Raw genomic sequence first — 16734 nt, 5'->3', positions numbered from 1 at the left:
GATTCACTCAAGTGAACTTTAATAATCTCAATGCGTTGTTGAAGCGTGTATCGTTCCATTTTTATTAATGGCGTAGTTTTGCGTAGTTTCTACTTGTCAAATGTCAAAAAATGACAGCTTCAAAAGTAACATCTACCGAAATAGCTTTCTATTCAAAATAACATCTCTAATTGGAAAACCCTATATATGTAAACTTTCCGGAAGAAATATTCGAAGGCTAGCATTACACTTGTAAGTTTTTTCGTAAATTTACGACTTCTAGCCAATGGGCATCTTGCATTTTGAAAATCCAATGCGCCCATTGGCTAGAAGTCGTAAATTTACGAAAAAACTTACAAGTGTAATGCTAGCCTAAATGATAGTGAAAACCCTATCAAAATCCGTTGCGTAATTTATAAGAACTAAGCGCACAAACGGACAGACGTGGATAGTACTATTTAGAAACTATGTAGAGATGAAACAATATTTAACAATATTAAAAAAAAGTCAAAGTTTGTAACTTTTTTAATATGTAATATAAACCCATTGGAGTACTAATTTTTATTTGTGACATCATCTGTGCATACACGTATTGCACCTCCATTACCCCAAATTAAACACTCTTTGTGCGTTTATATATTTTAAAATTTTATTGTTAACTACCAGAGTATGGGTAATGGGGCGGGCAATATGCCGATGCAAAAACTTATACTCTTAATTTCATATCTCGATTTGTTTATACTAAAATCTGAAAGAGATTTTTATCTGCTTTTAAGAACAGTATTTTATTTTTAAATACGTTCAAAAACAGCAAATTCGTCTGAAATTTAAAGTAATGTGAAAATATTTTCCAAGCAATCTGCATTCTGACAGATCACACATGAGAAGTACATTGCAAAATGTCAGAGGCAGGAGCAACCCGAATTTTTATAGCTGTCGTTCGAGGACATGAGTAGTTTTTATTCCCTTTTACACCCTCTGTACAGAGAAAAGGATCACCGGCTGTCGTTCCTCCTTGGTGCAAACTGAGCGGACATGTTTACGCTGAAATAGCCAGAAGAAATTCCCACACGTGACTGCAGTAGTATCAATTCAAAGCACACAAGTGCAGAAGGTAGTATTTGATTAGGAGCATTGTCTCGGTAAGATAGAAATCTTGAGTTCGATTACCATTTGTGACCATTACCATTATCTTCTTTATTTTCCTTAGTATAATATTATCTTCTTCTTCAATGATAAAATGTTTGTTTGTTGACTTTCTCCTCCAGGTATCCGCTTCACCTGGAACGACGGTGTGTTCAGTATCGCTCTAGGTCCCGTGAACCCAGACGGCTTCAGGACGGCCTACTTTCACGCAATGGCCAGCTACCGAGAGCGCGCCGTGAGCACTGCGATCCTGCGCAATGAAACTTCCTCCACACGGGCGTATCACGAAGCAGATTTCAGGGTTTGTATTGTCTTAATCTCTCGATGAATAGCAAAGTGAATCATAACACAATGCATAAGACATCTCATTACTTTAATTGATGATGCCAGCAGTACCATTTCATTCGCGTAGTTGATGTTGTTACTGCCTTGTCCGCAGATATAATTGTTGAGCAAACAAGGTACTTGTTTCCAAATTGTAATTGGAACCCAGAACTAATAATATCACAAAGAATACGATCCATGGAGTACTAATCAATCTGTTTTCGTGTAATAAGTGATTTTATTTCCAGCAAATCGGCAACCGTGGCCCCAACAGTCAGACCACGATGCATGCCGTCCACCCCGAGAGCGGCGTCATGTTTGGTGCCATGGTTGGGAGTTCTGCCCTGTCGTGCTGGAACACCCACAAGGAGCTGAGCCCCAAGACCCTGGGCATCGTGGCCAAGGATGCCCTCAAGTTCATGTACCCTTCTGGTAATATTACTCGCTGTTAAAGGATACCCAGATGCTCATATAACTTAAGATTATTTTGTACGAATGACAGATAGACATTTGCAGTTGTTAGGAGTGGAAAATACCAATAGTTACACGAAATGTGAAGAGGATGAAGAGACTCCAATTCACCTTCGGTGCCAATGTCCCGCTCTGTTGGGAACAAGACTCAGATACCTAGAAAGACACATTGTGGAACCAGGAGACGTAGCCACATATCCAATGATAACCCTGGTGAACTTTATCAGAAGGACCTTGTTAATGGGAGACAACACAATGGGCCCATGTTCCAAGTTTTCTTACAGGATCTAAGAAAAACCGTCTCCATTTTATTTAAAAATGTAAACATTTACGCTTCGTGGACGAAATTATGCATAATTTGTAGAGATCTGAAAAATCCTCGTTTGCGGTAAGGAAATTCGTAATTTTAATGTGAAAAACACTTATTTTATCATTTTCACGAAAGTGACGCAAAATTCGCAATTTTCAGGCAAATAACGCGAATTTTCTGGTATAATATCAGAATGTACCTATATTTGGACACGGTTGACATTATGTCACATGAGAACGGGTCGCTTCTACGAATCGTTCTTGAGTTTAACAGCTCGGCTGTGGAACGATTTTCCGGCCTCTGTGTTTCCTCCCTCCTACGATATGTGTCTCTTCAAGTCCCATCTTCACTCCTTCCTTTCCTCAAAATGACCCTCCTCACAGCATTCCCAAAGATGACATTGACCCTAAGGGAAATCATTTTCCTCAGGGCCTCCCGTGTGGACATATTGTAAAAAAAAAAAAAAAAAATACATTTATATATAATATCTGTTTTTCCTCCTTCTATAATCCGGGCTTCTTTAACTCTTTGCATGCGGCCGTATCAACTGTTGTTACGGCAAAAAGTCTATACTCACACGCGGCTGTATCAACAGTTGATGCGGAAACTTTGACGGCCGATATTCCAGCGCCCTTTCGTCATAAATGTATTTCTTGCTCGCTTGGACATTCGTAGAACTATCACGATGCTGACATCTACAAGAATTTCTCAAAAATATAATTGTATTTCATAAAAAAAGATCGATAATCAAGTGCGCCTCTTCGCGCCTTTTAGTCCTTTAGTTTACATTTTTGTCAACGGATGGCGTTAGTACTAGTATATCATTCACAACTTTTCATAACTAAAAATGATAAGTGATCATGGTGTCCCACTTGTGTCTATCACCTAAGTACACACACGCCGAGTGAATGGCGGGACCACATTCAAAAGATACGGTACGTCTTGTGTGAAATTTTATGTTTTTGTTTTTATAAACATCTAAGAGTGTTGACACACGAGGATTTGTTTTCATATTGTGGAGAATAATCTGTTCTGTCTATATAGTCCAATAAATCATGCCAGAATGCTATAATTTGACATTTAATTGCGTGCATAGGTATTTGAAAATATGTACCGCGTACGGGTATAGATAAAACGGAGCAAATTAACGCGTTCAAAAGGTTAATGCCAAGAATGTATTTACACTGTACAGACAGAGACGCTGAAAAAATATCCAAGTCTGTTGATTTGTAATTCGGCACTGTGTGTCAACTAACTAATTGTTTATTTGGTTGTTGCAGATCTAAAGATTGAGAAAGACAACGTATGGATTATGACAAACAAGCTCCCCATGTTCATCTATTCCGCCCTGAACCCTAAGATTGTCAACTTCCGCCTTTACAAGTAAGCACGCTCCTCATACCAAAGCTAGGGCCAGCCCTGTTCTAAACGGCGCCCGTCGCTGGTAAAAACCTCACAGGCACTGTATTAGGTGTTAAGTATCAGCGTCTTGGCTCTTTGGATCCTTGGCAAGATGGTGCCCGGAGCTGACTACTCCAATTGTTCCTGCACAGGACCGGCCATGTCCAACGCTCATTGTTGTAAAAGGGTTGAAAATATCTTTACAGCCAGGTCTACCCTTCAACGCACTTTAAAAAAACAGCAGCTTATATTAACTCCCTAGTGACAGATGTTTTTTTCTCGGAACTTCTGACTCAATTTACTTGACAACGTTATTTATTTACTTATTTCACATATACGGCACAACATGTGCCATTCACATACTAATTTAACAGAGAATAGTACAGCAACATAAGGAATCCAACAATATAAATGTTAGGGGGTATTTCACTATCTCTGATTATGTTCTGACCAAGCACTAATCCGTGGATTAGTCATTTTTTCGTTTTCACTATATCTGAATAACGCTAACGCTCGGGTTAAAGTTCGATTTGACTAATCAGTGCTCGAACTTCACGTTAGGCGCTATTCCTCGAATCAAAGATGGCGTCAAAACATTCCGAGTTTGACAGCGGAGAAGTGAGTCGAATTTTGTTGAATGAATTTGAATGCTTGTATGATCCATCCTGAATTATTTGATTGTGTTCAAAATAAGAAACAATGTATTAATTCGACACGAATCTATCTAAAATGACCTGATAATCAACATAACATAACCAAAAAAATGCACACTTCGCAGTGTGCGGACTGTGACGCATGACAGCTGTGGCAGTAGATGGAGTAACTGCAAACATTTTGCGATGTTGCCAGACTATTTCGAGTGTTATCTATCCGGAAGCTCGAAACAATGGTGAAACGGTCGCCGTTGAATAACGAAGTTATTCTGATCTTTAAAGCCAGCCAACGGATAGCTAGTCAGATATTTAGCCCGACATAGTGAAATACCCCCTAAGTATAATGGTATAATCGGTAAATAGTAAGTAAGGTTAAAAGTATGAAAAAACAAAGAGATATAAATATAATATAAGTAGCAATCAGTAGTATAGTAATAAGTCAAAGTAAGAAATTATATGTAAAATATACAATAAAGTAGTATAAGGAAGAATGAAGTGCTTATAAAATGTCTAAAAGGCATTAAGAGTTTGTAAAAAATAAAATAAATGATATTAGAAGGGTTTATACTATTAGAAAATGAAAGGAATAAAATATATACTATTATAATATGAAAAGGAAACAAAAGTAATAAATTACGTAAATCTACCAGGAGAATCGCGTGTATAATAATAATGTGCGACACCGCTTGACAGTCCGATAAAGTTTTACATAGTACATATGATGACTATGATATATAATGCACTGAACTGGAACCAGAAGACATCGCCACATATCCAATGACAGCCCTGGTGAACTTCATAAAAGGGACCGGGTTACTGGCAAGGGAATGAGGTAAAATGGGAGATAGTACAATGGGCCTATGGCCTAAGTGCTCGCGGGGAACGTAAGTAAACCGCCTCCGACTATAAAAAAAAATAATAATAATAATAATGCACTGATATCAGCTTCTATCTATCGAGTACTAGTAGTTTTTAATGTGAAGTACATAATCATTATGATGGTATGGTATTAATCGACAATTTTTGTTTTATGCATCTTTTATATGATAATAGACAATCAGCGTGATCGATGTTGGAATATTCATTGCCTAATCTGTGCAAGCGATGGATTATTGAATTTTGTTCTGCGTTAGTTCCAGTATTGTTGCAATAATAAGGTGACTTGAGTGTAGTTGGTCTACAGGGAACATGGTAATTTATCAACGTTATGCTATGTAATCGAACCAAATGTGATGTAGATTAACCAGATTCCCGATTGTACCAAGAGTGTACGCCAGGACACCATGTACACATAACTCTTGCAAATAATTTCAAACTGTAAATTTCGGGAGTAAAACGTAACTTCACATCTTTAAGTCCAAACGCACACGAGCCACTGTAGTTGCGGCAATGGCTCACGGCAATTTCAAAATACGTACAAATTCAAAAAACTTTCTCTAGTGTCGCATAATTAAGATACCTAATGGATTTTGATGCAGCGACGCAACTGTTGCAGCCAGTTATCCGCAGCGAAAGTTGCTCGTGTGCTAGTCCATTTGCAGTGAAGCATGTATGACCATAATACAAATTTCAAAATTTGAAGCCAATATTTTGCGACTAGATCTAATACCTAGAGAGTGCAGAGACGATTTACAAAAATACCAAGAACTTTAAAAGACCGGAAATATGAAGATAGACTCAAAGAACTAAGATTACCAACGTTAAAAGAAAAAACAGGAAGGGGTGACTTGATTGAGACTTTCAAAATTTTATCTGGACATTATAGTTGCCAATAAAAATATAAATCTCCGTGGACACTCAAAAGAAATAATAAAACACCTTTTGCATCCAATCCTAGGAAACACTTCCTTGCAAATAGAGTAGTGGAAGCATGGAACAATCTTCCACAACATGTCATCAATTCTAATAACATAGAATAGTGGAAGCATGGAACTAACTTCCACAACATGTCACCCATTCTACTAATGTAAACCTATTTAAAACTTGATTGGATTCTTATTAGAGAGAAGAAAGGATTAACTTATTTTAAATTTAAAACAACTCAATTACTGTTAAACGTATTGCAAAATCAGATATAAGGGCATCAGCAGAATTCCGTTTGTTTATTAAATGATAGAAATAATTATTATTATAAATGTGGAGATCCGGAAAGAATGCAAGACTGATGTAAGTAGAATGAATAAGAATAAGAAAGGTATACAGGGTGTATCGGCACGTACCCGACAAACTTTAACCAGCTATTCCTTAGCACATTTGGAGTAAAAAATGTTATGGGCACTTTGCTGTCCGGTAACATTTTTATTTAATAAAAAATTTATTATTCATATTTTCACCACATGTCACCAATGTTTTATCCTTTGTCAAAGTTTGAAAACCAGTCTGGCAATATTTTGTTCGAGTTTCGTTGAATAATGTACGTACGTACCTACGTTGGCGCGCTTTTACAATCACAACGAAATGGCACGGCACCATTCGTCTCATTTTTAACTATTATTATTTAGTGTGTACGAAAGAGCGAGGACACTTTTTGACACACTTGCTAATAACAGCTGTTGAACACGAGAAACAATGCAAATGACAGTGACGGAGTGTGGATTTTTTATTTATTTTTTGTTTTTAATGGAAAAAAAATGTTACCGGACAGCAAAGTGCCCATAACATTTTTTACTCCAAATGTGCTAAGGAATAGCTGGTTAAAGTTTGTCGGGTACTTGCCGATACACCCTGTATAATCAGAGTGCATTAAGATAATTATTTTGTTTTTTTTTCAGAGTTAAAGTGGAAGATGCTATCAAGGGAACTGTTTGCGCCTGACCGATTTAAATTACACACTTACAATAAGTACGATGATGGATTTATATAAGTACTTATTATTAAACTCAAACGAGCACAAATGAGACGAAGATAAATTGCCAATTATTGCCTATTGCCTTGTCCGTCAACAGTCTTGGCTGTCCACCAAGATTGCCGTAATGCATAAGACAAATTCACAACACAAAAAAACGATCTATAAACTTGGAAGCAAAACTGCGAAATTATTACTAACATATTTATATTTTATTCCAATTTTTAAAAAGACAATCAAAATAATTTTCTTTTGAAATATTTTTAAATACTAATGACTTGTTTGAATCATTCTTCACAAAACCAATTCCAATATTGAAAATTACACTTAAATTCAAAGCTAACTTGAGTTTCGAGAGTTCATTGAATATGAATAATTTCACGTACTGATAATCGAAATTAAGGTGATATTATTCGCATTTGAAATTATGACAGTTTTGATAGTGGATAGGTGGCAAACATATATGCGCAAAAGAGCGAGAGGGATATAGATTTGGTCTGGCAAAATTGCCGTAATATCGAAAACTAAGGGAATACATGACAACCTTGCCCGAAAATCTTGACAAATCAACTTTATATAATGGCTTAACTGTGTCTTGTGACCAGATCTGAATAGCCAGTTAATTACTAACTTTCATCTTTCCTATCTCCTTCCTCAAAACATATCCCAATTTGGGATGCCATAGTCCCACTTGCTCCAGAATATAAATTGCTTTATATGGTAACACCATAACAATTCAAAGGTAAAAAAAAAAACAGTACACTCCAGATATTTAAGAAAATAAAATAAAACATTTTTACATACTGATTTTATTCGTTTTATTTCACAAGTGCTTAAGCAAGGCGAAAGAAAGAAAAGCAGTGAACAAATAATTCTTAGAAGTGAGTACTATACCGATTTGAAAGAAAACTCTTGTCACCGATCCACATAAGACCTTGACTCCCTTGACTGCCCACCTCATACAGGACCCCACCGAGAGACAGGCTGGGTTCTCATTGCCTCGCAAAACCTGGTCTGCCATCAATAGGTTAAGGTGCTCCCATAGCCGCTGTGCCCACATGATGCACAGATGGGACCTTAAAGAGTCGGCGATGTGTGAATGTGGTGCGGTACAGACCACCGAACGTATGGTCAACGAATGCCCGCTCCATTCATTCCCCGGCAGGATTGATGAGGTTCACATGGCGACGCCTGAGGCCCTAGAATGGCTCGTAGACCTAGATGTCCCCCTCTGACCCCCCCACCATACGAAAGAAGAAGAAGACTAAACACAGTTAGTAGCTGAATTGGCAAATGCGTTAGGTTCCCACTGCGGTATTGCGGGTTGAAACTTCTGCTAGCTACATACTCTGTAAATTGCACAAGCAACATTTTCGCAGTATAATGAAGGCAGTAGGAAAAAATTCAAATATTGTTAGGTTATTCCTAACCTAACAATCTTTCTTTTCTAAAAATCAATATCAAACACTATTATTATTCTATCTTCACAGTACCATAGTGCATATTAATTTTATGAATTTCTAAAGATCTTTTTAGTTTACTAGCAAAATTGCAATATGGACAAAGAAATGGCTTTATCTTGCTATGAGAAATCATATGAATTTTCAAATAACTCTTCGTTTTGCACGCGTACGTACATTCCGAACACGAGAAAGGTTTTGCATCACTGTGATTCAAAAGATGCACGATCAGCGTGTGTTTCATGCGAAAAGCCTGCGAACAATGCGCACAGATAAAGGATTTCTCGCTTTTATGACTCGTCAAATGACTCTTTAAATTCCTCTTCGACCTGAACCCTTTATTACATTGTAAGCATCGAAAAGGTTTAACTACGATATGTATTAACATGTGCCGCTTTAGTTTCTTTTTCATTTTGAACGCGAAACCACATTGCAAACACACAAATGGCTTAACATCGCTGTGTATTAACATGTGTCCTTGCAAATAACGCTTCGATATACATCTAAAGTTGCATTGCGAACATTTGAATGGTTTATCGGTACTATGCGTTAATAAATGCGTTTTTAGGATAGTTTCCGTTTTGCATGCAAAGTTACATTGCTTACACGTGAAAGACTTATCTTTATTGTGCGTTAATACGTGTTTTTTTAATACGCTCGACGTTGAGAATGCGCCGGCACATAAGTGGCATTGAAAGGGTTTCAAACCAGTGTGTCTATACATGTGCATTTTTAAATTACTCTTCGTGTTCGACGTATAATTACATTCTAAACACGAATATGGTTTTTGATCGTTATGAATTAAAAGATGACTCTTCATGTATTTTTCTTGTTTACACGAATAATTGCATTTCGGGCATTGAAATGGTTTCTCGTCGCTGTGGTTTCTCATATGGTTCTTTAAATACTTCTCCAGTTTGCAAGTGAAGTTACATTTGGTGCACGAAACTGGTTTTTCGTCGCTATGGACGACGAGATGCATTTCAAATTTGCTTTTGGCTGTGCCGGCATAACTGCATTGGCTGCACTTGAAGGCTTTTCGTTTGTTTTGAATTGCCTTCTTGCTCAGGCAATTGGTCGTAGCGGGGAAAAGATTTAATTCTTCAGTTTCGGCATCTTTCGCTTTCGGACAGTCTGAAAAAAGAAAATTATACGGTTTCAATCTCCCCGATTATCAGTCAATTACTATTTTAATTTAAGTTTTTATTTATTTTTACTAGTTACTAACTAAGTATCACGCCATTTCCCCTCAGGGGTAGGCATACATCGTCTCATACATACTCTTCTGTTAATCTGAATCTTCACATGGCCCGACTCAAGTATCTGGTTCACTTGATCGTGCCATGTCTTCCCTGGGCGTTCACAACTACTTCTATCATTTACATTCACAACATATATTTTCCTTACACTCTTTTTTTCGTTCATTCGCTCTACGTGCCTAAACCATCTAAGTGTCCTTTTCTAGGAATGGGTTATTTCACAGAATTTGATCAATTCATCAAATTTCAAAGTTGATTTTCAAGTTCTGCGGAGGTTCTATTCAAGTTCTATTATTATATCATTACTAGCCAGTTATTTCACAAATCTGAAATGATGACAGAACTTGAATAGAATCTCCACAGAACTTAATAATAAACTCAAATTCTCTGAAACAACCTGCCCTTGCAAATCTCCACATTTCTCACACAATTATACATGGTTTTACCACACATACGCCTCAGAGATCTCATTTCAACAGCATTCAATCTACTTTCATCCTTTCTCTGCCAGTTCCATGCCTCACTTCCATACATCAGGGTACGTACCAGTACTCCATTAAGGACTGCTATCTTTGCTTCTTTGGACAGTTTTTAGTTAGTACAACCGCGTTCAGTCCTCCATTAATGTAGTTTCCTGCATTTACTCTTCTTTGAATATCTCTGTCAGCCTTCCCATCTCTCGTAAACATACTTCCCAAATACACAAACACATTCATCTGCTCCGAGTATTTGTCATTCGAAAGCAAAAAATGAAGATCTATAATTTACAGATATTTTTATGCCAATTCGGTAGTTCTTGGTGTGCCTAGACAGAAGGGCGCAGCCAAGTATACATGCTCTGGTTTTCTAACTCGTACAGTCTCTATACCTCCGTGTATATCTTGCTAGAGCTGACCATTTTACCACTTACCAGGGGACATTATTGTTGGAAAGGTTAATAAGTTTACAAAATGGAGTCTTCTTGCATATGTAAATATGACACCTTATCTTTAAACCAAGAAATGAAAGTTTTACGATAAGATTAGCGATATGCTAGCCACATGTCTCCACCTTTCTCCTCCCCATCTCCATCCCCTCGCCACACCCTTCAGCCTCACAACATGCCATAGTCTCACTGGTTCCAGGCAGTCAGGACTCTTTAACAATATTAAAAAAAAAAAAAAAAAAATGTAGCCTCGTGTTTGATTGTGAGAAATATTTTCAATATTTTCTTGGAATTGCTTTAACCATCAAAGATCTGATGGCTAAAGCAATTTCAAGTAACGTTTCAATTCTGAATGGTAATCTTTCACCAGGGCGTTACTGAGAGTATCTACCACTTGTAAATGTGTCGCTCAAAATACAATATATCATTATAAATTAATAAATTGTGAAATAACACAAATTAATCAAATAAAATGTACTTGGTGTGGCAGAGAGGACGGACGTTTTTGAGATGGGTAGTACTCTCCCCCTCCATCTACGAGAGAGGTGGGGGGGGTGCGGCTTGACTCGTTAGTTCCTAGCATTGTTTTACCAGTTGTCGTCATGGAGCCGTGGTCGGTGGAGCACCACGTTTTGGCCTATGATTGTTTCGTCCGAAATAATGAGTCAGTCACCGTCGTACAGCGTGAGTTTCGTCGCCACTTCAACATTCATCGGAATAGAGCTGTTCCCTCTCGAAACACCATCCTTCGTTGGGTTGAATCACTTCGCAGGCGTGGTGAACTGATCAACAGAAGACCAAGAGGAGCTCCGCGAACAGTTCGAACTCCTGAAAACGAGGACATGGGGACACCTCAAGGCTAGAGTATACGAGAACAAGCCCCGAATTCTGGACGAATTGAAGGACGCAATTCGCGTGGAAGTAGCCCAAGTTGAGAGAGCGATGTTGGAGGGAGTCTACGCGAACTTCCAAGAACGCCTCCAGCACTGCATCAACGATTTCGGCCACCACATGCCTGATGTGATTTTACGCACTTGACTGTTTCAAATGCTTCTTCGCGAACCTGATTCCATCAATAAACTTGTTTTTGAGTAAAAATTAACTATTTTATGATTTTTTTTAAATCGTCCGTCCTCTCTGCCGCACCCTGTATTTGCGCACACCGGGATTCGAACCATCAACCTCCAGATTCGTAGCCAATAATTGTAACCACTCAATCATGTTTGAAATATGATCTAGCTTATAAAATCAGACACACGTGACATGCGTCCATCAATTTAAAATGAATAATAAAACATTCTTTTCTCACCCGTGTTAGGCATTTTAATCGCAAGCTCCTGTTTGATGGCTGCGGGCCCCACGATAATATGTTCAAAATGTATTTCTCCGTGTCCTTTCTCATCCTCTTCTTCTTGAGATCCTGGCTCCTTTTTCACAACCACACCTGGTCGGCTAAATTCCACATCGCTGTCGCACTCCTGCTTCTCCAATTCATCACAATCCTTTAGCAGCCGCTTTTCTATCTTCACTGCAGCACCTTTAAAAAAATATGTATTAAGTTGCAGACGAGTACCCAGTGTTGCTCGAATTTTCTTTACTTTCTATAAATATAATATGCGGAAGAAATTCTGGAAAGAAAGTTGGGGGTTATCCTTAAGAGATAGACATATACCATGTTAGACTTTTCTGTAGGCCTTTTTAAGATATACAATTCCGTAGTACATTATTTTGATGTATCTCGTAAGGTTTATCTAGCGTTAGCAATGTAAGCGCCCGATATTTTTTTTACGATTTGATTACAAAACATTGACTTTTGGACTAGAACCGGACCCTTGCCTTGCCAGTGACCTCCTTCGGTCATATTTAACTGTATCATACTTCGAATAAGAACTATGTATGATCGAAAGATTCAACTCTGACTAAATGCAAATACAGTGTCTTAGATAAATATAGTTTATCATTCTAAGGGGGTATTTCACTATGTCGGGCTAAATATCTGACTAGCTATCCGTTGGCTGGCTTTAAAGATCAGAATAACTTCGTTATTCAACGGCGACCGTTTCACCATTGTTGCCGAGCTTCCGGATAGATAACACTCGAAATAGTCTGGCAACATCGCAAAATGTTTGCAGTTACCCCATCTACTGCCACGGCTGTCATGTTTTGCCGCAATGTCTATGGAATGCTAACATCAACGCCAATTGACAAGTTTCCCGCCACAGTCCGCACACCGCAAAGTGTGCATTTTTTTGGTTATGTTGTGTTGATTATCAGGTCATTTTAGATAGATTCGTGTCGAATTAATACATTGTTTCTTATTTTGAACACAATCAAATAATTCAGGATGGATCATACAAGCATTCAAATTCATTCGAGCTCTTAAAACTCGCGGCCTTCGCATCGCCGCCCTTTCACCTGCTTCTGTAAATCAAAAACCTCGGTATCCATAATAATTCGCAACAAAATTCGACTCACTTCTCCGCTGTCAAACTCGGAATGTTTTGACGCCATCTTTGATTCGAGGAATAGCGCCTAACGTGAGGTTCGAGCACTGATTAGTCAATTCGAACTTTAACCCGAGCGTTAGCGTTATTCAGATATAGTGAAAACGAAAAAATGACTAATCCGCGGATTAGTGCTTAGTCAGAACATAATCAGAGATAGTGAAATACCCCCTAATTCTACATATTTAGGTTTCATATATTTTCCTTTTGATTAAATATTCTTCCACACAAGAGACAAGAGACAAGAGACAAGAGACAAGAGACAAGAGACAAGAGACAAGAGACAAGAGACAAGAGACAAGAGACAAGAGACGAGAGATGAGAGACGAGAGACGAGAGACAAGAAACAAAAAGATAACAAAATGGAAGACTTGTATCATACATATACATATTTGTAGTTGGGACCTGCACAAAAAGATTGGTATACAATATTAATATAAAATTATCGGACATCAATGTCTTTACCGCCATTCAAGTAGGGAAATGAATTAATTACACATAAATATAATAACATAGAAATTAAATGCCGGGATTTGAACCCAAGAAAAGCACAAGTAAAAAATTGACCTGTACAATGTGGCTCTAAAGGTGAGATTTTACTAAAATTAAGCTAAATAAATTATGTTAGTATCAAAGGAAACATTTTTCTTAATTTACTATTGTAAAATCTAGAAAATAATAGATATTAAATAGACCGGTAAGTTAATCGAGTTGTCCAAACGATGGGTTCCTCGGTTCAATCCTCTGCTAGTTCCCCATCACTGCACAAGCAACATTTTCCCATTATAATGATGCCAATAAGAAAAATTCTAATTTTGTCAGATTAATTGAAACCCGGGAATGTTATTGGTCTTTCTGTTTAATTTGTTTTGTTTACATTAACTCCACACGGGAGGCTAACCTCCCTCAGTTGTCTTTTGGAATGCTGTGCGGAGGGTCATTTTGAGGAGAGGAAGCAGTGAAGAGACCCATATTGTGGGAGGGAGGAAACACAGAAGCCGGCAAATCGTTTTCAGCCTAGCTGTTGAACTCAAAAACTAATCATAGAAACAATCCGTTGATCATGTGACAATTGTCAACCATGGACAAGTGTTGGCACCCATTTGGGATCAATGATGTCAGTTCCTCAGAGCATCTTCCATTGAAATACCGGTAGAACAAGTACAGTACGAACTGATAGGAGAATCTATCAAACGGACCACCTGTTTCTGCACAGAGTCTGGATTTTTTCAAGTATTTTGGGGCTCCAGACCAGAGATGGATGCCAAATTCAACCGTGGAGGGTCAACGGATTTACTATTGAAGTATCTGCGGGCCCTAAACAGTACTCCAAGTTAATTAATAATAATAAATAAATAAATAAAAATATAAATACCAATTTTATCTTTCTTAGGTTCTCTACACTTCTTTAATTGTATTTTCTTCTTTAAGTTTTTATTATTCTTTCTTTTCTGTGTATCTGTCTTTATCTCTGTATCACTCCATGTGCTTATATTATCATTCTTTAACTCTGTATTAGAATTTAATTCTATATCTATGTATATCAATCTATTTTCTTCATCTTTATGCAACCCCGGTTCGGTTTTTACATCAAGTACCTCATTATTATTGGGAGAAATTAAACCAATTTCATAATCCTTTTGTTCTTCTGGATACCAAGGTTCTATCTTTATTGTTATAGGTTTATCATCTTTATCTTTTATTTGTTTATCATATGTATCTATCACTTCTTCTAAATGTTCAGATTTTATGATAGGCATAATATCTTCGTTTGAAATAGCCATTTTTTTAATATATTGACTTTTTAATACAGCACAGGGGTCAATACCACTTTCGGTGTAACAGCCAGTGTATCTATGGCAACCCTAGTTTGGGTTATGTTGTGAAGCTGAAGCGATTGGAGAGGAGAAAGAGATGATCAATACGAAAGCTAGGAAGTCTTCCTTGATGAATGTTTTTGCTTATGTTATTACCGCATAAGATTTGCTTGAATATGTTGTGAGGGTGAATGGTGTGGAGAGACGAAGGTTTGGAAGTACCTGGCAATTCAAAACTGATCACTAAACGGCTAAAACCATTTCAAGCAATAACGTATAGATTCTGAATGATTGCCTTACGCCAGAAGAATACTGACAGTATTTGCCATTATTGTAAAACCGTTGTAAATATAAACCTTATATTTATTTTTTTTACAGGTTATTTGAAACATTTTAAGTATTTTGGTATTGACATTGATGTATACAGAAAAAAATTGTAAACGTCAAATGAAACGTCAAAAATTATCAAATATTACCATAGATATTTACATGAAAATTGAGATACATAAAATTAGTTATTGCGCTCTATCTTCAAAGCCAATTACTGTAGTTATTACTCTTTATTGGAATGTGGTCACTGCATGGTAAAAGGCATGAGACGGAGAAATATCACCGATGCTCTGCAATGATCAAGTATCACAGGCGTCCATAACTTTGGAGTCTGCAGCGCGGTATTGCGAGAGATAAAAATACATTTATTGACATCACACAGGAAGCCCCGAGCAAAATAATTTCAGGACCAATATCATCGCAGAGGGTCTTTTTGGGGAACGAATCTAGGGTATCTGAGAGTGACGTATGAATCCATCCTTTCCACTGCCGTGCAAGGTGATGAGTCGAGAGAGTCCGGCTGGAGAGGTCAAGGAGTTTCCATCAACTGGTATCTCCTGATTCAACCAGCTACGCAGTTGGTGCGTCCATCCCCCACCAAGACCTTGACAAACCTCAGCCCATGAACCCAGGCACCAATAGTTTTCCACTTGGAATAACCTATGGCAGAGGTGTTGGTTAACAATTCATCTTAAACTTGATTGTATTAGAGTTTTCCTCAAGTATGAAAATAAACTAAAAGGGTTATGCTTTTATAACCTTATTAATTCAGGGTCCACGAATTAATAAAACATAGACCGGTTATTATAAGACGAAGTCTCCATATAAATGAAGTAATTAGTGTGTGTGAAGAGTAGTGTTCGGTCCTTCGTCTTTATAAAAACAAATACATTTACAAAACAAATAAATAAAAAAAATATTATGGCTTTGATAAAGTACCTACTTAAAAATTATTTTTATACAAAATCCGTCACGCATTGCTTTATTCATAACAAAATACATAATATTGCAACGTTTGTATATTTCGGAAATTTGTGAAACCTGTTTACAAACACTCGACAACTCGTCGAAAATCTTTTGTCTCTTTTTACCCCACCAAAACGATACGCGTGCAAGGAGAGCGGACAACATTCTATCAAAGCTTCACTCACAAAGTGTCATTACCGTTGTATCTGACAAACCGATCCCTTAGAACAAGAAAGATCTATCTTTTACAGAGACGTCATACGATAATAGACTTTATTCAGTAATTTTACAGTTTATTATTGCATGAGATTGCTGTATCAAGTGAAACTTTATTTTTCTATGGT

The 16734-nt window shown here is 37.4% G+C and overlaps 2 protein-coding genes across 4 annotated transcripts in view; one reads left to right on the top strand and one right to left on the bottom strand.

Annotated features, from left to right (window-relative positions):
* LOC149415901 (L-dopachrome tautomerase yellow-f2-like) overlaps nucleotides 1-7889 on the top strand; it is a 30742-nt gene extending 22853 nt beyond the window's left edge. For all 3 annotated transcript variants that reach the window (XM_089641507.1, XM_089641504.1, XM_089641506.1), the window contains 4 exons: nucleotides 1248-1426; nucleotides 1698-1881; nucleotides 3511-3613; nucleotides 7056-7889. In XM_089641507.1, the coding sequence (XP_089497633.1) occupies nucleotides 1248-1426; nucleotides 1698-1881; nucleotides 3511-3613; nucleotides 7056-7098 (509 nt within the window). In that variant the 3' untranslated portion in view covers nucleotides 7099-7889. The remainder of the gene's footprint in view (nucleotides 1-1247; nucleotides 1427-1697; nucleotides 1882-3510; nucleotides 3614-7055) is intronic.
* A 127-nt stretch (nucleotides 7890-8016) lies between these two features.
* On the bottom strand, nucleotides 8017-15523 carry LOC149415900 (uncharacterized). The gene is made up of 3 exons (XM_089641503.1): nucleotides 14653-15523; nucleotides 12083-12310; nucleotides 8017-9723 (listed from the first exon to the last, which is right to left on the bottom strand). Exons 1-3 carry the CDS (start codon nucleotides 15059-15061, stop codon nucleotides 8603-8605), a joined length of 1758 nt encoding a protein of 585 aa, XP_089497629.1. The 5' UTR covers nucleotides 15062-15523; the 3' UTR covers nucleotides 8017-8602.
* Between the last annotated feature and the right edge of the window lie 1211 nt (nucleotides 15524-16734).

This window comes from Hesperophylax consimilis, chromosome 17 (genome assembly GCF_061612785.1).
Source record: "Hesperophylax consimilis isolate HC1 chromosome 17, BYU_Hcon_1.0, whole genome shotgun sequence".
Lineage (NCBI taxonomy): Eukaryota > Metazoa > Arthropoda > Insecta > Trichoptera > Limnephilidae > Hesperophylax > Hesperophylax consimilis.
The sequence above is the reverse complement of the archived record's forward strand: the minus strand, read 5'-3'. Positions and strand labels throughout refer to the sequence as shown.

What these genes read in the sequence shown, in the direction of transcription:
- LOC149415900 (XM_089641503.1), bottom strand. Translation starts at nt 15,061, where the DNA reads ATGGCTATTTCAAACGAAGATATTATGCCTATCATAAAATCTGAACAT. An exon ending in ACCTAAGAAAGATAAAATTG is followed by an intron (nt 12,311 to 14,652) that starts GTATTTATATTT and finishes ATTTTTTTAAAG; the next exon opens with GTGCTGCAGTGAAGATAGAA. An exon ending in GATTAAAATGCCTAACACGG is followed by an intron (nt 9,724 to 12,082) that starts GTGAGAAAAGAA and finishes TTCTTTTTTCAG; the next exon opens with ACTGTCCGAAAGCGAAAGAT.